At 40.0% G+C, this 21,974-nt stretch overlaps 1 protein-coding gene across 1 annotated transcript in view; it reads right to left on the reverse strand.

The window, feature by feature from the left end:
• LOC142197894 (putative cation-transporting ATPase 13A4) overlaps positions 1-21,516 on the reverse strand; it is a 64,484-nt gene extending 42,968 nt beyond the window's left edge. Inside the window, exons 1-8 of the mRNA XM_075268565.1 lie at positions 21,368-21,516; positions 15,349-15,522; positions 13,601-13,735; positions 6,914-6,984; positions 6,745-6,825; positions 6,404-6,473; positions 4,280-4,414; positions 3,483-3,555 (exon numbers count right to left, since the gene is read on the reverse strand). Coding sequence (XP_075124666.1) covers positions 3,483-3,555; positions 4,280-4,414; positions 6,404-6,473; positions 6,745-6,825; positions 6,914-6,984; positions 13,601-13,735; positions 15,349-15,522; positions 21,368-21,502 — 874 coding nt within the window. The 5' untranslated portion in view covers positions 21,503-21,516. The remainder of the gene's footprint in view (positions 1-3,482; positions 3,556-4,279; positions 4,415-6,403; positions 6,474-6,744; positions 6,826-6,913; positions 6,985-13,600; positions 13,736-15,348; positions 15,523-21,367) is intronic.
• Between the last annotated feature and the right edge of the window lie 458 nt (positions 21,517-21,974).

The following is a 21,974-nucleotide window of genomic DNA, read 5'->3' on the forward strand; positions in this document are numbered from 1 at the left end:
CGCTGGCTCTGCTGGAGGAGGCGGAGTCTAAGATCGCTCCACACCAGTCTCCATTCAGGTCCGACCTTAGACTCCGCCTCCTCCGGCAGAGCCAGCGCTGATTGGCCGAAGGCTGGCCAATGCATTCCTATGCGAATGCAGAGACTTAGCAGTGCTGAGTCAGTTTTGCTCAACTACACATCTGATGCACACTCGGCACTGCTACATCAGATGTAGCAATCTGATGTAGCAGAGCCGAGGGTGCACTAGAACCCCTGTGCAAACTCAGTTCACGCTAATAGAATGCATTGGCCAGCGCTGATTGGCCAGAGTACGGAATTCGGCCAATCAGCGCTGGCTCTGCTGGAGGAGGCGGAGTCTAAGATCGCTCCACACCAGTCTCCATTCAGGTCCGACCTTAGACTCCGCCTCCTCCAGCAGAGCCAGAGCTGATTGGCCGAATTCCGTACTCTGGCCAATCAGCACTGGCTAATGCATTGTATTGGCGTGATGAAGCAGTGCTGAATGTGTGTGCTTAGCACACACATTCAGCTCTACTTCATCGGGCTAATAGAATGCATTGGCCAATCAGCGCTGGCCAATGCATTCTATTAGCTTGATGAAGCAGAGTGTGCACAAGGGTTCAAGCGCACCCTCGGCTCTGATGTAGCAGAGCCGAGGGTGCACAAGGGTTCAAGTGCACCCTCGGCTCTCCTACATCAGAGCCGAGGGTGCGCTTGAACCCTTGTGCAGCCTCGGCTCTGCTACATCAGAGCCGAGGGTGCGCTTGAACCCTTGTGCACACTCTGCTTCATCAAGCTAATAGAATGCATTGGCCAGCACTGATTGGCCAGAGTACGGAATTCGGCCAATCAGCGCTGGCCAATGCATCCCTATGGGAAAAAGTTTATCTCACAAAAATCACAATTACACACCCGATAGAGCCCCAAAAAGTTATTTTTAATAACATTCCCCCCTAAATAAAGGTTATCCCTAGCTATCCCTGCCTGTACAGCTATCCCTGTCTCATAGTCACAAAGTTCACATTCTCATATGACCCGGATTTGAAATCCACTATTCGTCTAAAATGGAGGTCACCTGATTTCGGCAGCCAATGACTTTTTCCGATTTTTTTCAATGCCCCCGTTGTCGTAGTTCCTGTCCCACCTCCCCTGCGCTGTTATTGGTGCAAAAAAGGCGCCAGGGAAGGTGGGAGGGGAATCGAATTTTGGCGCACTTTACCACACGGTGTTCGATTCGATTCGAACATGGCGAACACCCTGATATCCGATCGAACATGTGTTCGATAGAACACTGTTCGCTCATCTCTAAACACGAAGTCCTATCTGCAGTCAGCATGTAACACATTTTATACGGTAATGGAAAACTGGAAACTATCTGATATTTGTCAACTGTGCATAATGGAAACAAATGTTGGTTTACCCACAGATCGCCCCATAGACCAGAGCTAATGCGATGTTTGCTTACATTGTTGTACGTCCTACATTCAGGTGGCTTATTTAAATGTGTATACAAATAACTACAAATGACGACATAATGTTTCCCTTCTATTCACAGCACCTGTAAGATCCTGACTTACACAATGGAGACCACAATGTTTATACTTTAACTGCAAGGCTAGCTTACCTGGCATTCATCACATGTGTATTACTGTATCATTTAGGAAAGAAAAAAGAAGCTACAAGAAAAAGATAGACATGGACTGCACACCCCAATATTATGCAATGATCTTAGGTTCCTTAGCAAAATCAAAAGTAAACACAAGGTTCTTAGTATACATATTGATGAAGGTGTACAAGTCCACCAGCCACTTTACAGCTACCTTTATATGGCAGGTTCATCCACCACCACAGCTCATCACCCACAGAGTGTGTAAGCCAGCAACCCATCAGCACCCCAAATGCCAAACTAAGCCCCAAGCTCTGGGTCTGAAAACGTTCTCCTTACCAAATGCTCGAAGGAAGACTGAGAGATAATAGGTTGACCCCTTATTTGGTCTTTTGCTAATTAAAAAAACTTGGACCTAATAGGAGAAGTGCTCCAATGAAGGTTTTAAAAAATAAAAAAGTAGTATCACTATTAGTCAATGACACAGCTCAATAATTTGGTAATTATAAGGATCAAGAGTTCATAGGAACGTTCTAGCAAAAAATTAGGACAATTAATGACAGCTGACCAATGACTCGTTGCTTTGCTGATCGCATCTTTCACATAGTATAAATGATGCAGATTATTGACAGCATACGGCTCTCAAGCCACAGTCTCCATGACTTAATCAGCTCCAGAATCTTTGGCAAGATCGAGCGGGGAACTTTTTTCCCCCAGAATCCTGCTCCAATCTCTGTCTCCCATGGAAAACAATTGGAGACAGAATAAGAGAACAACCTGTCACTGCTTTGGGTGCGAAGTTCGCTGCAAAATCAGCACCAAACTCCACCGTGTAAACAAGACCTGATACAGCTAACAATGCAATGATCAATTTCATCTGTATTAATGGAAGTGTTCAATGAAAGTGCCTGCTTCCCTGGCCCTCACATGCCCCGTTTACACACACTGTACACATGACTATACCACAAAGTGGCCTCTACTCAGTATAAAGTCACATGGAGGCCCCTCCACACAGTCTAATGTCCCACAGTGGTTCCTTCACACAGTATAATGTCCATAGCGGCCCCAAACAGCCTCCAGCCTCCAGCCCTTGAACTTTCACTGATGAGGTGTTTTCATCTTGTCTTTGGCCAGGCTTATATATAATGATGTAAAATAAACATTAAAATATATTTTAAAAATATGTTTTTATTTTCACATTTGAAATGAATGAAGGTAATCTCACTGGCAAACAAAAATTACCCAATAGACTAACATGTTTGGGGGCACTAATATATAAGAGTCTAAGATTGTATAGATTTCCTACGCAACTTGAACAATCGCACAAGACAAGGTGTATTAAATATTAGTAACACCACTAAAGCTAGATTGCATCTGCACTGGGTGTCCGTTCGAGGACCAGAGGGAATGGAAAAATGGACTGTAAAAATAGCAGACATGAATGGAGGCCAAGGGAACCCTTTGACTTTAATGGGGTCTACTAGGTGTTTGTTGGATGAACACTTTTTAGTCCAGAGATTTTTAATGGTTCTGTGCCGGACAGTTACCCAGTGCGAGCCCAGCCTAACCTGTAGGCTTAGGAGAACAGATATACCACCTATGGCAATTCATAGGAATCAAGAAATCACCAATTTATCATCATAAACAGATAGTAACATTAGAGCTTATGCCAAAGGTTTAGGGGTCTTACTTTTGACATTAACTGTTTAGAAAGAAATCTCCATTTTCCACAGTCTGCTTTTCCCATAAATACATTTTTTTGGATAATAGGGACAGTGACTTGAAATAAATCTATTGCATACAAATATTAAAGGAGAGACAGAGAAAGCCCACACACCCAAGGACGTGTATCTCCTCTATAAAAAAAAACTCACCTGTGTGTTTTCCATAAACAGAAACCTTGATGTTATTATGAGATTCAACTAGTCTGTGCAGTTTAACTGATTGCTGTAAATCGGGGGAAGCAGACGTGTGTAAAGTGTTAGAATAGCAAAAGAAGGTTGATAATACATTACATTGTATTATTAGGGATTGTAATCTTTATAAAATATATCTACTGTAAAAAAGGAAAGTTTACAAATCCTTGACAAATAATAAACCATACATATAGTATGTTTGGCCTACATAGTTCTGCTTACATGTAATATTCAAGAACTGTCATGAGTCAGCATAGAATAATTCTACTACAGAAAGCAATCATCTCGCTTTACGCTGGCTCTGAGTCATTGTTATTGTGTTACAAGGTAATGATAACATCAAATAGCATTAAGGCAAGTCTGCACAGAAAAACATTGTTGGCCTTGTTTCAGTTCAAGTGTTTGCGGACATCACTGGCGTGGCTACATCAAGTGCAGAAACTCAAGTCACACCTGGGCATGGCACCAAAAAAACCTCAAGACACCTATACCACTTAGACAGCATGACTATAAATTGTTATGGATGTGCTTAGTAGACATTTTTGAGCCATAACCCTGCAGATGATTATGGGATCCCTTCTTCTTGTATAGAACATCTGTTTGCAAAACTTCTGAAAGCAATCTCTAAAATGACTTTAACCTCGATCCTAGCTTCCTAAACATCTATAAAAGTATAGGAGTATACTTTAATAACTACAGGTCAAATGACTGAATGAAAGGTACCTGTTGTAAGGTCATAGAAAACAGAAACTTACCTGTCTTAATGTGTAAACAGATAGGCCTATGCAAATCACAGACATGATTATAATGGCCACAGAATATTCAATGTATTCTTCAGCAAACCACAGGCAAACACTGAACAGCTGGAACACATAGAATGGACTCAGCACCTAAAAAGGAAAATTAATATAGAAATGACTTGGCAATCCCCCAAAAAATCTACTTTCCAATGACCTTTTCATGTGCAGCACTAACTACTATCTTAAGAAATATCACTTACAATATTTGTAATACCATATACAGTGACAAACCAGGCTGCTGCTGTACTAGATGCTGTGAGATATTATAGAGCAAAGATAGTACTATATGCCATTTTCATTAAAGGGGTTTAGTAGGTTTTTGACATTGATGACATATCCTTGGATAGGTCATTAAGTAGATGAGTGGGCATCCAACACCCATCAAGCCCATTCATCTGCGGATATGGGAGCTGTGCTAGGTGATGCAGTTCAGTTCTCACTCTCTTGAATACAATCAGAAATGGCCACCTTACAATGTATGGAGCTGTCCAATGTACATGAGAAATTAATTCAAATGGGAACGACTACTATGACTCCACCACAAAACCAAAAAATGTCAAAATCTCTGGTAGTATAACAAATATTATATCCAAACTCTGGCCATAATGTTCTAACTTCTCAGCTACTAATAAATAAATGTTATTTTAGGAGGAAATCCTAATTGAACGAGTTAGCGAGATGCATCCCTGGTTCTCCACCCCAGGAACAAGGCGTCAGGGATGCTATAAATTTTATTCACATCCATGCCCATAATTTCAAGTTTAAAACTTATGATAAAAACTGCATTAAAATTATAGTTTAATTATTATTCTTTTACTAGGACGTAGAAATGTATATCAGGTAAGGCCTTGCCCTTAAAACCTACTGACTGTTTTTATAAATGTATAAGTAGCATTTGGGTGGTGTTGCAAGACTGACTACTGCTTATTATTGTCGTGTGACTGAATATTAAAACATGCAAATCAGTTCTACTCCAAAAAGGAAGAAAGTAGTCTCCTTATAGTGCCACCTATAGGTAGGTACTAGAAAACCAGTACATATGGTTGACTACAAACTTGCTTGATGACAGTACATTCAGAAAGACAGGTAATATCCTAATATTTTATCACAAATAGTAGTAAATTGGACATATAGCTGATAAGCTCTAGTTCCTAAATGTCTACAGTAAAGTACTGGAAGAAGATAACAAAGCATCAAAATTGCATAAAATATGATTTATTAATAGTTCCACATGAATTTGTTGGTTAAAATCCTAGTTAGTTTATATCAGTAAACCTTCGTATTTAGTGGAAGTTGTGTTAAATGAGAATATAAAACCAGTTTAATCAATAATTAATAGTTTCCCATACCACTCTTTGTTTCCCAAACCCTTTCCCATCCCACCCCATGTTTGATCTTGAGGGACATATGTAACTGTATGTAACAGAATGTTGACCACATAACATATAGCCCTTATTGCACCTTTTGGTAGAATCTATTAGAGGTCATTTGATAAATGGTTTTGTCCAAGATTTTACTTTTCATGGTCTACTTTTAGGCCATAGTGCTAATCTGTGCAGGGGCTGACTTTTGGCTCTAAGCTTTACCAATTATATATTAATGGCTTATTGTAAGGATATGTCATAAAAACAAAAAATCTTGGACAACCTCTTTAAGACATTCTACTTTTGATGATGATGGATGAATTAGAACAGACTCTCACAAATACAAAGTATTGGATTCATGTAGTATTGTAGTTTATCACCTTGCCTGTAAATTGGATTTGGACCTTGATCCGTCTTAACCTAGATGTAATGTATTCAGTGACACAGATACAAGATATAATATTAAATCTGGAAGAGGTGAAGGTTACAAACTGAGCATACAAACCGCTTGCACAAGTTTTCCTTGGCTAGAGTCGACCTCAGTACTCCAGCACTACAAGGAATCAGTGCTAACCACTGAGCCACCATGCCGCCCAAATTTATCATTACTTAACTATGCCGTAGACTGGGAGGAATATGTAGACACCCACCATAATTAAAGGTTTAGGTTTGGAAAGTGGCTACTCCTATTAATAAATATTAAAGATAATCTTACCTCTTTAAAGAGCAATTTCCATATTGGAACAATTCCAACATCTATTATGTTGGGACCGCAGATCAGCCTCCTGTAAACACAGCAATTTTCAGATTGTATTTTACTGTACATTTGCTATGTACAAGAACATTCCAACAATAAATAGTTAACAGGAACAATTATCGTCTAAAGGTGAGTACTATGGCTATGTTTTCTAATGCAATTATAAAAGAAGTAAGAAAAATACCCAAAATACGAAAAAGCTTGACAGAAACCTCCATAGAACCACTGCACTGTAGTGGACACAAAGCCTAAATATGGATGCTGAGCATCTTGAATTGTTTGTAGTAAGACATATTTACCTGACATCCTGCTCCTCTTTTAGAAAACCATTTCCAAAATTGTCATGTATAGCTGTACAAGTGTAATGATCTTCTAAGATTCTGGAGTGAAACAAATAATTCACATATATTGTAAGATAATATAAAAATGTCACTACATCCATATGCAGAATGTTTTCTACAAACCTACCCAGACTTGGTGAATTGATTACTAGAGTCATCCCATATGTATCGGATCTTCTGCACTTGTATGTATCGGACCTACAGAAAGAATGTAAAATATTAAGGGAAGGAAAAGTAGTTTTTGTTAATGTATTCTTTATATGAAGTAATGTAGAACTACGTGTAACCACTGTGGGGTCTGCTGTGCCCTTCCTTCGCTGAATACAGACTGTCATCTGTACGGTTTAAGCAGCCAGTAGTGCACTAATGGACATAGCGTACACCACAAGGCAAACTACATTTTTCCCAGAGATGTATGACATTTTTGTAATGCAAAAAAAATGGAGCCATATATAATAATAAAGGACCAATATTTATGCAGGGAAATCATTGTTAGAACTGTCCTCCATACATAAATAACAGATTGATTTAGTGTTTGTTTGTTTTTTTTTTGCTATAGTGTTCACCATATGGGACAAATATTTTATATTTTAATAGTTTGGGAAGTGTCATGTGAATGAAGAAGTGCTTTCTCTTTGGGATCCATTGCCTCCGTTGCCAAGATATTGCTGTTTTATGTCATTATGCAAAAGTGCTTTATGGAGCAATGAGGGAGTTGCTGTTGTTCCAAAGAGGTTAAGTGGCAACAACCTCATTTTGCCAAAGAGCTCATTTGCATATTGACAAAGACAGATATCTTGGTAATGGTGGCACTGATTCACAAAAGGAAAACATACTGTGATCTATGTGACCCTAACCTATCTTTTTTTTTTTTAAAGAAGAGAGAAGGAAGAAAGAAAGAAGACAGGTGGAACAAAGAATAGAGAAGGGAGAACAAAGAAAAAAAGAAAAGAAAAGGGAGAAAGAAAAAGACAGAAGAGAGAAGGGAGAAAGAGAAAAGGAGGAAAGAAGAAAGAAAGAAGAGAGACAGTAGAAAGAAAGAAAAGAGAAGAGATCCTAACCTATCTGTCTGTGGGGCTGGGTTGATATACAGTACTGGGTTCAGGTGAAAGACTCTATTTAAAAAGAACATCCCAAAAATATTGTTCACCCTACAACCGGAGTCATGAAAATATATGACCCGTTTCAATTACTAAACCAAAATAAGTATGGCCGAATCTGCAGAACAACTGTTCACAAGATAATCCTTTGTTCAGCTATTTCAATCTACTTCCTTCTAATGTGTATAGTCACCTTCACAGTATGGCCTCATACAGGTATAGTACTGTCCGATACTCCAGTAGCAGGAAGCAGAGTGGTGTAGTAAATTTGGAAAGTTTTAGTCCCATGTGCTCCTGTGTTTTCATTCTTAGCTAGAATATTTTCAAGTGAGTCTACCAAGTATATTTAACTGCTACCAACCTGTCATAGGGCACATTACAGTGATGAATAAAATACCTTTTTATATTTGTGACTTTTGTAGATTTGAAGACAAACAATTATGAAGTCAGTTGAGTCAGTTGGTGCAATGGGGGTGGGACTTCAGCTCTGAGAGCATTGCTTTTAGTACTGAAGTAGAATGAGTGAAGATATAGCAGTGGAAGGAACAACTCTCTCTGAATGTGGTGGCACAGGTAGAAGATGGTAGAAGTTGGAGTAGCAAAAGCAGTGTCCCAGATAGCTGAAGGTCCGCCCCCAGAGCACCAACTGTGGAACTTACATAGAATTTCAAATTTTTATTTCCTCCAAATCTACAAAATTGACATACATAACAAAGGCATGTTGTTTATCGCAGTAATGTCATTTGTATCATAGTGGTGGTATATGAATATTCTTAAGTAAGGTGTTAGACTCCCTACAATAACAAGGCTAGATTTGGTGATTGCTATGAATGCAATTTGCTAAAAACTGACTAAGAATTTAGTTCCAAAGTGAAGCTACACTATCCTTATTCACCTACTAGATACACACGGTCATGTGCATGCTGGTGTAGAATGTAAACTGTCCTGAATAAATACACACAATGAGGCCAGTTCTATAGGTAGCCAAATAACATAACCAGTAAGAGGAAAATATAACATCATAAGTATCAAGTTTCAACAAGATTTAGTTACAAACATGTCGAAATGAAATAAAACAATGGAAACAATTGGATATTTCTACTACTAGAGTTATACATTTAGGACAGACCAACAATGTGTGATCAGTGGGGATTAAGACTCTGAGTCCCCTACTGATCTGCAGAATGAAGGACCTGCAACACCTTGCCCCATCACTATTGTTCCAGATACAGCCCTGCATCTGTTGAAGCTGTACTCAACACAATCCAATCTCAGGATCTTATCTTTCAGACATTGATGTTCTATCTTAAGAATATGTCTTCCGTAAAAATTCCTGGAAAACAATTTCAGAACCATCCATAACTTATCTCAATCTCAGTTAAGTTTTTCATGAGACCAGTTAAATAAAATATTGCAAGACACTAGCCAAACCTCTGAAAGACTACAATTCACAAAATATTGGGCACTCAACATCAGCACATATGTAGGTCACAAGAGTAATATCACTATATCTGGCTACGTCCAACCAGAGTGACAGGTATGGAGGACGCGCCCGTAGCTACAGTCTGTAATTTGTGTTTAGAGTTTATTACGTGAAAGATGAATGCTACCAGTATTGTCTGTAGCAGTTACTGTATCTGTACTATCAGTTGGGCAAATCTGAAAATGGAAAAGCCTGTCAAACCTTAAGAACGGCCTAATCTTGGCACAAATCTTGTGAAATGTTTTGCCTATCTCTAGTGGCAAATCTGCTGAGTCTTAGTGCACACAGAGTTTTTTGGATAGGAACCTGAGGCGGAGGCTGCCTCAGGTTCCGATCCATAAAACGTGTTGCGGAACTGAAAGCCGGTGCACGGCAACGGCTTCCAGCCGCACACCCTCCTCCGGATCAGGCTCAATGAATGGGCCTAATCCGGAGGATGGATTTCTTCAGGCTGAGTCGCCTCACAACACGGCCTGAAGAATGGACACGTCTATTCTTTTTTTTCGGAAGGCGGCAAAACTGGCTCCCGGAAAAGCCTCCTGAGCGGCTCCCATTGATTTCAATGGGAGACATCTTTTTGGTCCACGTTTTAAGGCGTTTACAGCCTCAAAACCCTGACCAAAGAACTTTGTGTGAACTAAGCCTAAAACCTCAAACCTCCTGCCACTAGTATACATTACTTTTCCTGAAGTCAGTATTTTCAGACAAACATATTGCTGCCAGGACAAGTGTAATGAAAACGTTCTTAAACAGCAATACTTTATGCATAAGACAAATCTCTGCCTAGAAATTGGATTTTGCTTTTGAGAATGTATCTATCTTTTTCAGTATAATTATTGCTCAGAGAAGTCATAACTCACTATATCTGCTACTACTATACAATGAAGAATCTGCACAGGTTAAATTTTCCTTACTGTGTACTGTAAATAGAGACTTAAATGATTTGCTTGTGGTTTTTATACTATTTACAAGTGGCTGAATGCAAATCAATATGTTAACAAGAAAGCTGATCTTCACACAACTAAGCCAAGTTTCAGCCATGTTTTTAACGGATCTGCGTGAGACGCGTCTTTTTCACCTCAATGGGAGTGATCTGTGAAAAAGTAGAACATGCTCTATTTTTTCACGGACAGAACATTTCCAAAAAAGTAGGTCAGGTGAACTGGCCGAATACACCTAATTTATATTATATAATAGGGTGATAAATTACATTTAATCTAGTTCTGGTTCTCACCCTAAACACTCCTTTACAGGGGTTGTCCAGGCAAAACTTTTATATTTTAAATAGGCCGGGGGAGGAGAAAAAATACTCCCCTTTGACCAGTGCTCCAGACTCTCCCAGTGTGGTGTGGTCTTGTCAATCCATTGTTGTGTTCCGGTGGAAGTCCCCCCCGCACATGACTGCTGACCCCAATTATCAGCCTCAGGGAAAGGCACGTGACATCACTACCTGTGATGTCCCAGAGTCTCACAAGACAGTGGCTTCAGTGGAAATCATCTGGGAAGTTACAGTCGGCGAGCAGTTTCACTTTGAGAAGAACCAGATTGCACTGGGAGGACACCAGAGCACTGGGGACAAGTAATTTAGAGATGAGCGAGTACTGTTCGGATCAGCCGATCCGAACAGCACGCACGTATTGAAATGAATGGAAGCACCTGGTACTTCCGCTTTGACGCCAGCCGGCCGCTTAACCCCCGCGTGCCGGCTACGTCCATTCATTTCAATGCGTGTGTGCTGTTCGGATCGGCTGATCCGAACAGTACTCGCTCATCTCTAGTAAGTATGTTTTGTTTTGTTTTTTACCTCCCTGGCCTATTTATTTATTTATATTTTTTGCCCAGACAACCTCTAATTTGTTTTTTATTTTTTAAATATTTTTTTTTGCCAGTACCTCAAGGGTACATGAATCTGGGATCTCTGGTCCCCTGTACAATGTAGAGCAATACATTACTGTATATTGCAGCACATTGCACATATATTTCCTTTGTGTTATAGGGAGAAACAGCCATGGCAAACCAATAGACCCTGATATCTTATTGCAGGAACCCTAGGGCTGGTGATCTTGCCCCAAGACCCCCTAGATGTCATGACTAGAGATGAGCGAACACTAAAATGTTCGAGGTTCGAAATTCGATTCGAACAGCCGCTCACTGTTCGAGTGTTCGAACGGGTTTCGAACCCCATTATAGCCTATGGGGAACATATTCTCATTAAGGGGGAAACCCAAATCCGTGTCTGGAGGGTCACCAAGTCCACTATCACACCCCAGGAAATGATACCAACACCCTGGAATGACACTGGGACAGCAGGGGAAGCATGTCTGGGGGCATAAAAGTCACTTTATTTCATGGAAATCCCTGTCAGCTTGCGATTTTCGCAAGCTAACTTTTCCCCATAGAAATGCATTGGCCAGCGCTGATTGGCCAGAGTACGGAATTCGACCAATCAGTGCTGGCTCTGCTGGAGGAGGCGGAGTCTAAGATCGCTCCACACCAGTCTCCATTCAGGTCCGACCTTAGACTCCGCCTCCTCCGGCAGAGCCAGCGCTGATTGGCCGAAGGCTGGCCAATGCATTCCTATGCGAATGCAGAGACTTAGCAGTGCTGAGCCAGTTCTGCTCAACTACACATCTGATGCACACTCGGCTCTGCTACATCTGATGCACACTCGGCTCTGCTACATCAGATGTGTAGTTGAGCAGAACTGGCTCAGCACTGCTAAGTCTCTGCATTCACATAGGAATGCATTGGTCAGCCTTCGGCCAATCAGCGCTGGCTCTGCCGGAGGAGGCGGAGTCTAAGGTCGGACCTGAATGGAGACTGGTGTGGAGCGATCTTAGACTCCGCCTCCTCCAGCAGAGCCAGCGCTGATTGGTCGAGTTCTGTACTCTGGCCAATCAGCGCTGTCCAATGCATTCCTATTGGAAAAAGTTTATGTCACAAAAATCACAATTACACACCCGATAGAGCCCCAAAAAGTTATTTTTAATAACATTCCTACCTAAATAAAGGTTATCCCTAGCTATCCCTGCCTGTACAGCTATCCCTGTCTCTTAGTCACAAAGTTCACATTCTCATATGACCCGGATTTGAAATCCACTATTCGTCTAAAATGGAGGTCACCTGATTTCGGCAGCCAATGACTTTTTCCGATTTTTTTCGATGCCTCCGGTGTCGTAGTTCCTGTCCCACCTCCCCTGCGCTGTTATTGGTGCAAAAAAAGCGCCAGGGAAGGTGGGAGGGGAATCAAATTTTTTTGGAGTTTGCCACGTGATGTTCGATTCGAATCGAACACATCGAACAGCCTAATATCCGACCGAACATGTGTTCGATAGAACACTGTTCGCTCATCTCTAGTCATGACTGCTATTGAAGGGGTTAATCTGCCATAGTCAAAGCATCTTCAGACTTTGGCGCCTAATTCTGGGCCAGGACTGTGCAATGTTGGCGTTGAGCGAAAAATACTGTACTTCAGCGCAGAGCGGGGTGGGGTTAAAAAGTAGCAGTTCTTATTCTAAAAGCACTGTACGAATCCAGTGTAATTGTAGGCCTAGTCAAAGTTGAAAAAACACAATAGGGCAGACTTATTGTATGCCAGTGTAATTTTTTTTTTTGCTCAAATCAGGTTTTGGGGCATGGTGATGTTTTGCAGAAATATGGCATAAATGAAGCTGGCAATCGACGTCAGCTATGAGCTGATGTAGATTTCCCTGCAGGCACATGGCCCAGAAAGGGTTGCACCTCATTTATGAGCAGGAGCATCCTCTACCAACAATGGAGTTATGAAGATTGGCATTAAATATGCCAATTTTCAGAAATCTACCCCAGCCACACAGAGTCTCCACCTATGGTCTTCTGAGCAATTCTATTTTTATAGGAAACATTCCTTGTTTTAAGTCTACAGAAACATGGAAATTTGTATCACAAATACTTAGACCAGTCCAGAAAGCAAACAGTCTATGAGCAAGGCAAACAGCAAGTATAATCTGATGCCACCTGATATTGTGACTCTATAATAACCCCCACACCTCCCAAAGAGATTTTCTACCAATGTTAAATACACTCAATGATCACTAATAATAACTAATAATGGCGGGGTATCAAGGCGAACATTTGACATTTATTAAAGTTTGTATAAAAGAAAACAAAATATTCTAGCAGAACCCAACAGACACTGAAACAACAGCATTTAAAAGGTTCTAAACAGTTTTAAGAGTGGTATAAAATGTACCTGTAGTTGAGGCTTAATCACTGCCTTATTAATGACGGACTCCAGATCATGTGTTATAGTACTGAACGACTTGTATTCAGGGGTAGACAGCTGAATTGTGAGTACTTTCTTCCATGTGTGTTCTTTGAAAGCATCCTACAAGAAAACCATAATAGATCAACTCAAAGACACATATTAGATAATACAATACACATAGAAACAGAAGAAAAATATGCTGTAACTATAGAATTTCAGTATTAGACATTGTTATATAGGCTAAATGGGTTCTCTGGGAATTAACATCAATGCTGTCAATATTTGTTCAATGGGGATTGAACCTCAGGACAACGACAGTGTAAAGGCTTCAATTGGATCAATAAAGTATTTTCCAGGACCAAAATACTAGTGACCTCTCCATATCCTTAGGTATATCAAGTTGGTGGATGTCCGACACCCAGTATTGTTACGAAAATACAGCAGTGCTCCTGTCACCTTGTTTTGCAGGCCACATCACTTTCATCAGTCACATCAATTGTATTCAAGTCAATGGGACCAAGCTGCAATACCATGCACAGTTGCTCTCATTGGTTTTAAAACATCCATGTGACACTGACATACAAAGCCATCCACAACCTGTCCCCTCCATATATCTCAGACCTAATCTCTCACTACCTGCCCACACGTAACCTCAGATCCTCCTAAGACCTCCTACTCGGCTCTTATCTGCTCTTCACACAACCGTCTCCAAGACCTCTTCCATGCATCTCCCATATGTTTGAACTCACTACCACACAAGACTGACCCCCACAATCACAAGCTTCAAGAAGATCCTGAAGACTCACCTATTCAGGAAGGCCTACAACCTCTAATAACACTATCACTATTGCCAACTAACTAAAATATCTAAAAAAAATATATACACTGAAGTAGCACAATTTGTGCATGCAGAAGACGGAAAGCTGTCAGACCGGGTCCGGCCGTGATCGGTGGTGAGCGTTTTATTCTCTCTGCCGCAAAACCGATTTTTAAAATTGCATGTCCGACTCTGTGTCCGATTTTTAAAAAAAAGGTTTCGCGGCGGAGAGCATAAAACACTCACCAGCGCTCACGGTCGGACATCTTTCAAACCCATTCAAATTAATGGGTTTGAAAAAGTCCTGCAGGTTTCCATCTCCTGCCTCTGTTTTGTGCAGGAAACGGAAACCTGCAGAACAGCGACCGGGCACAGATGTGAACGAGCCCTTAGTAGTAAAATTCCAGAGGGGTCAGGAATGGTCTTCCATTGGTATATGTTCAGGGCAAACATAAGCGCTCTTCAAACTTGGGAGGTGCCCAAGCACGTTCATGTATTCAATTTTCTGTGCTGTTCCTTTGTATAGTATGTAAGACATTGCCATTTTGTAAGGGGGTATTCGAGTATTCAGTTATAACTGCCAGATTGTTGATCACAAGACCAGGGGTCCCAAATTCCCATATTTGAATGCCGCTGCAGTCCATTCATCTCTATGGGACTGTCAATAGTTAGAATCATTGATAATCCTCATGCACATACATCACACCTTATTTGAAAAAGTCATTGAAGCAACAAAATTGCTTTAAATATGTTGAACTTTGTGTCTTTCCCTCAAGCACAAAGAAGCTGCAGATGTAATTTCAGCAACACACCATTTTACTGCCTACAGCCTTTCTCAGGAAAGACATAATGGGCCGTCCACATGCTTTTATTAATTATTCCTATTTCAATAATTATTAAACAAAAAACAACTTACCGTGGTTCTGAGCAATACAACATTAGCTTCTCTCAGGGAACATGGGACACAATTGGCCCACACATGCCATTCTGGTTTCCAGTAGAATAAAAGCAACAGAAATCCAAGGGAGAGTATATATCCACATATGCACACAACTTTTCGACAGGTGGTAGTCCTGTATCCAAATATGTCCTATAAAAGAACAAGTTTTACATATTTCTATGGATTTTCAGGTAATGCCTCAGGTAGTGAATTGCAGTCAATAAGCACTGCAGGAAAAGACACAGCAAAGAGCAAAGAACTGACATGTTTTCACTGGTTTTCTGCCGTTTCACATTTTTACCTCCCCCTTATAAGTATATGGTTAAAACTTGAAAGGTGGAATGAATGCTGCATTTTTTACAGCTTTTTTTTTCTCACAATGTGGAAGTGAGAAGACAAAAAATCTCATTCACTTTGCTGGGACAGAAAAAATGCAGTATGTATTTCCCCTGTGTTTATGCAGAGACATGAACAGTCTCAGCCTAAGCTCCCTGCAGACAACTGTGTGTTAGGCCCGGGTCACATTTGTGTTTGGGTTTCCGTTTGGAGAGTCCTCTTGGAGACCACCCTAACGGATATCTATACGCATAAAAAAGCAGTTACCAAAGGAAACCCGCGGATCCCATAGACTATAATGGGGCTCATGTGGTTTCCGCTCAGTTTGCACACAAAACGTGGAGAGAAAAGTCCTGCTTACACTCCTTATAGTCACAGCACAGTAATGAGACATCTGCCTGGTAAGGAGCTGTGCACCTGTGTGCTCATCATATGACCATGGACTGTATATCATATGACTATGGTCTGTATATCACATGACCATGGATTGATTTTTAACCACTGGTAGTAAGCAGAGTGAATAACAACAAGCAGAAATCTAGAAAACCGTGAGGAATTCAAGCAAAAAGTATATTGGAAAATTGTAGAACTTGTCATTACACAAGCAATAATATTTGTCTGAAACTGGACAATCCCTTTAATGTTATTTGAACATGTCATTTTGAGATTTGGAGTAATAAAGTTTTTCCTGCTTTACTTACACTAGGGTAAGTGCGGTTTCAATCTGAGTGAGCACCAAGCAGACAATATTCAGTTCCTTAGGGCACAAACACCTTCTCTGTATTTGACAGAACCTCGTATTATGTACTGATGTGCAGATGATACCGTAGGTATAAAAGTAAGTTTTTTCTTTCTTGACAACCTTTATTTCTCAAGTCTCAAGAAATACATTTAAGAAGCATAGCACTTAAGTTCCAAAAACATTTGCAGTGACATTAAAGGGAGTCTGTCAGCAGGAAAACCTGAATCAAACTAATGACAGTACCTTGTAGTGTCGCTTCTACACTTTACAAAGAAAGAAACCTTTCTTATTCTGCATTGCAGCTCCATTTTCATGAAAAATTACATTGTATTCTTATGCAAATTATCTGGAAAGGGCTTTAAAGGCTTTTCATCTCCTCACTAGATAACCAGCCACAACTTCTGCCCAGCTCTGCCCTACATTGCTTGAGTGACAACTTCCCTGCTGCACTTACCATCGGGATTGCCTATGGCAAGCATAGTATTGACTGTACTGAGTATTGAGCAAAGACCTGAGGCAGAAGAAACACCGCTAAATATTTTTCAGCTAATCTGAATACAATAAAACACTGTAAATTTCATAGAAGAATTTGTACTTCTACCTTGAGCTGGACTCACTTCTAGCTTTACACAAAAAAAATGCATCAAACACTATGAGGGTGCGTTCACACGATATAACGTGGAGCGTGATCTGGCACGTATACACGTGCCGGCAGATTACGCGCTCAAAATGCTCCCATTCATTTCTATGGGAGTTAGGAGCGTATACGCCGTGTTATTTTGCGCCCGTGATTTTGCGTCCGCATTAAAACAAAACAAAAAAAACACTGTAAAACCACCTACTTTCTTTACAGAATTTTTTTAAAAGTTATATTTTTATTGATTTTATAAATTTAACAACAATATTGACACTAACAGAGTACAAATTAGATTTCAAATTAGTAAAATTTGTATTTCACAGCTATAGGAGTTCGTCCATATAAAAAAAAAAATGTAATGTCCTCACCCACACTGATCTTTCCTAGAGTTACAATCACATTTAAGAAAACTATCCATTTTTTATTTATTTATAACTTTCCTTGACATATATGTAAACAAATATCTTAAATTTTCCTCAAGGTCTTCTATTATGGAAATTAATTTGTAGCATATTAATGCATAAATGAAGGAAAGTGCAAATACTCACTGAAACTATGAGTCATACGCTAGCAGGCATTTATGTATGGAAGGCTCTGTATCTCTACCAGGAAACTGAAAAAAACACAACTTCCCACCGTAATTATTTTTAGGGAGCCAATCACAACCTGCAATATATAATTCCTTGGCTACACTGTATATTATGGAGATTCAGCATGGTGACACATGCTGAAAAATCAGCTCCGGTAATGCTGAATCATTTTCATCCAGGACTAATATTTCTAATTCTCAGGGTTAGTATCTAACTAGAAAGTTATGGCATACCTAATAAAGAGGAAAAAATGGTGATGTGCACAAAAGAAAAGGTCTTTGAGCCCTTACATACCACCTTTTCTTTGGATACTTATAAAATGTTTTTATTGTACAATCAAAACTGAGAAACTTTTATCACTGCAATGTGTCCTGTGGCTACAGGGTATGTCAAGATGTGCTATTTTGGCACTCTCAAAAAAAGGGCATATTATACAAACCCTATTACACACAAATGGGGTATACCTGCTACACTATCGAAGAACACGCACTAGCAAGAACTAAAACTTAACATCTATTAATTAAATCCTAAAATTTGGTAATCCTAAAAAGTGATAGTCTAATGGATCTAAATACTGAGATCCAAAAGAAAAAGGCGCATAACCATAAATCAATAAACTGTTGGATAGATGAACAGACATCACTCACATTCATTTGAAAGAGGCGATATGTTTATAAGTCGGAGTGGGACAGAAAAAATGTAAAGGTAGTGACACTGAACCCCACAGACAGAATACTCAAAAAAAACCAAATTAGTCAAAAAGTCTGATCCTATCCATGATAGTGAACTTTGTATGCCCTCAAAAAAACGCTGAGTATACAAGTCTCTCAGACACAGTCCCAGATAAGGAAACAATAGTAACAACTCCAGAGTCCGCTCTAATGAGTGAATGCTAGGGGAATCTAGTAACAGCATGAAACTCCGAGTCTAGATACTGATTTCAGTGAAAGATAGCAATATAAGGCGCCCCCAGAGTTACAGATGCAAGCTAAGGGTTCGTTCACATCTGCGCCCAGGTGTCCGTTCTGCAGGTTTCCGTTTCCTGCATAAAACAGAGGCAGGAGATGGAAACCTGCAGGAGTCTCTCTCACCCATTCATTTGAATGGGTGAGAAAGCTGTCCGGCCATGAGCGGCGGTGAGCGTTTTTGCGCTCTCCGCCGCGAAACCGGGTTTTTTAATCCGGACACAGAGTCGGACATGCAGTACTCTGTGTCCGGATTAAAAAATCCGGTTTCACGGCGGACAGCATAAAACGCTCACCGCCGCTCACGGCCGGACCTGGTCTGTGCTTTCCGTCTTCTGGCATGCAGAAGACGGAAACCACCGAACGAAGACCAGAACGCAGGTGTGAACCTAGCGTCAGTAAACTCTCAGGATTATAGACCACTTTTGCAGGGAGTTGCGGTTTTTACCACAAGTTTTTTGTTTTGTTAGATTTGCTAATGAATATTATTCTCCTGATGATTAGGGAAACAAGTCAGGATTGTCCTTAATCTTATCTGCGACTCCCTGCAAGTGTGGTTTATAATGGTGAGAGTTTACTTAGCTTGCATTTATAACTCTGGGGGCTCTGTATATTGCTATCTTTCTCTCAAGTCAGTATCTAGACTCGGGAGTTTCATGTTGTTACCAGATTCCCCTAGCATTCACTCATTAGAGCGGTCTCTGGGACTGTGTCTGAGAGACTTGTATACTCAGCGATTTTTTTGGGGGGGAGCATACAAAGTTCACTATCAGTCTTCTGGTCTTCTATCTTCTGGTCTTCAGTGGTGTCACATGATCTGTACCCACACTATGTATACCGCAAACCATGCTGTCTTGGTACTGGTGACCTGCGGGAGTCTCAGGTGTCAGACCCCCACAGATCAAATCTTGATGGCCTATCCTAAGGATTTACTAATAGTTACACAGTGCAAATTTAGACAGGCATTCTGAAAATATACCAGATGTATTACAGTGACTGATACTGAATGATCAATCTGGAGTGTCTTTATACTCTCTAGTCTACGTTTACACCACCTTTTAGATGACTCAGGCTAGGTTCACACTTGTGCCAGGTTCTCCGTTGTTTGGGTCTGTAAGCTAAAACAGCAGATACCAGGAGACACCTGTGGATCCAAAGACTATAATGGGGTCCGCTGGGATTTTTTTATTACTATACTGAAACCCGCCGAAAGAAAAGTCCATTGTGCGGGAGTTTTCTCTTTGCCAATATTCAGTGGAATCTGTAGTGGAACCTTGCCTTACTTTGAACTACAATCTTATAACACAATTTGTGCACATTTATGCCATACCCAGTGCCTAATTGTAACCATAATGGTAAATCTGGGCCAGTGTCTTTATTTATTTCTATGAGAGCCTTAAAGAAGTGAATATTATAAGAAACATAATGCTGGGTTCACAAGGGAGTTTTTTGGACCAGATTTTGAGGCGGAGGCCGCCAGTCCAAAAAACAGCTAGCCACATGATACAGCTGAGGACCAAACCAAAATGAGTAACTCGCAAATACAGTCACTGCTAAGATGATGACCTTCACTAAATTCACTTTACATCACATAGCTTTCTAACTAGTCAAAGTATAAACATTTTTACTGGAGTGCTTCTTTAAGATGTACATATTTTAGAAAGAATATCAGTAGAAGATAGATTAAAATGTAATGGGTCTGGTGGGTGCAAAAGAACAAACAGTATACATACAGTAACATCATGTTAAAAATATGCAATATTTGGGGGGTTTTAACAAGCTAAATGTAGTACCGTGATACTTTTTCAGATGTGACAAGAACCTAGTCTAACTTTTATACTGTTGAGGATTAGGATTTTTTTTAGTAAATCCATCCATATTAAATTGCTAGCAGTAGATAGGAGGTAGGCAGATTCTTTATAAACTGGTCTAGGCAGTTTCTGATCAGGTAAGCAGGAAAAGGAAAGTACCTTAAACAGTAAAAAAAAAATCCTAAACAAGTACAAAGTCTGCTCCAAAAATGCTGTTTCTATAGCAATGCTTAATAGGTTTAAATGCTTAATAAAAAGCTACCTTTTTACACCAGAGACAAACACTTCAGTGTAGGTCAAGCATGAAAGATTTAAATGGCCATGGCCTTTATTTACAACAGGTCTTCAACCTTCTGACATCTTCACACTGACTTGGATCATACCAAGCTGGAATGCCCAAGATGTCTATGGTAAGTAAATGTATGTTGTATACCTGCTGAAAGTTACATGGAAGTAATCTCTGTATTTCTATTTACCTCAGCTTATTTTTCCTATTATTAGCAGACACTTTCCTCAGTGTTCTGACGTCTCTTCTACAACTTTATAAGAGAGGAAAGGAAACATTACTAACATATTGTGCTTTCAGTTCCTTGACACCCTTTAACTGCACTGTACAAATACTACATTTGCCAGTATATGAGCTCTGTGATTGTTGATCTTATATGTAGCAGAGTTTGTCTTGTTTCATTTGTGTGTCAGAAACTTGATGCAGTATGTATATCCTTGGTGAAAACCATAAGAAATAAGCTGTATAAATATGCTGTGATACGTTGTAGCAAATGACAAATTCAGTTCTGCCAAATCTATAGGCTTAGTATTCCGAAACCTACATAGATACGCAACATAAACTTTTATATGTTGAGTATATGTATGAGTGTGATATTTTACAAGTAGATGAAACTAATAAGACTTACCATCTCATTTTCCTCCCCTTGGTTAACCAAAGCATGATGATTTTTCATGAATGTCTCCCCCATCAATTCCAGGGAAAGGTTTCTCCAGACTAGTGAAATACCTAAACACTTCGCAGGACAGTCACAGATACACATACACTTCTCCTGAGAAGGAACTAAGGCTGGCTCCACCTTCTGGATCAGCCAGGTGATGTAACCCTTTACATTCAGGTGACTGAGTTCATAGTAAAAGTTGCCTACATTAAACTGGTATGCTAATGTGACTGCAAACCAGCAAAGTCACAGTAACTGGTAAAGAAATAGAACATTGTGCATCTCATCTCATCTTTCTTTTAGAAACGACAAATAAATCCATTATTACCCAATCACAAATGGGACATTTAGGTTGGGGTCACATATGTTGTACTCACCATGGATTAGTCGCAGTGGACTTACAAGAGGCTAACGCACTTCCATATTCAGTAGCAGCATAGTGGTTGCCCAATCTTATCCGAACGCATTGAAAACAGTCATGTCAATGTATAATGTGTATATAATTTAATAAATAATTTCTTCTCCAAATTTTTTACAGACCTATTTCTGTCTGTATGTCTGCCTATTTTGATAA

This window comes from Leptodactylus fuscus, chromosome 3 (assembly GCF_031893055.1).
Source record: "Leptodactylus fuscus isolate aLepFus1 chromosome 3, aLepFus1.hap2, whole genome shotgun sequence".
Taxonomy (NCBI): domain Eukaryota; kingdom Metazoa; phylum Chordata; class Amphibia; order Anura; family Leptodactylidae; genus Leptodactylus; species Leptodactylus fuscus.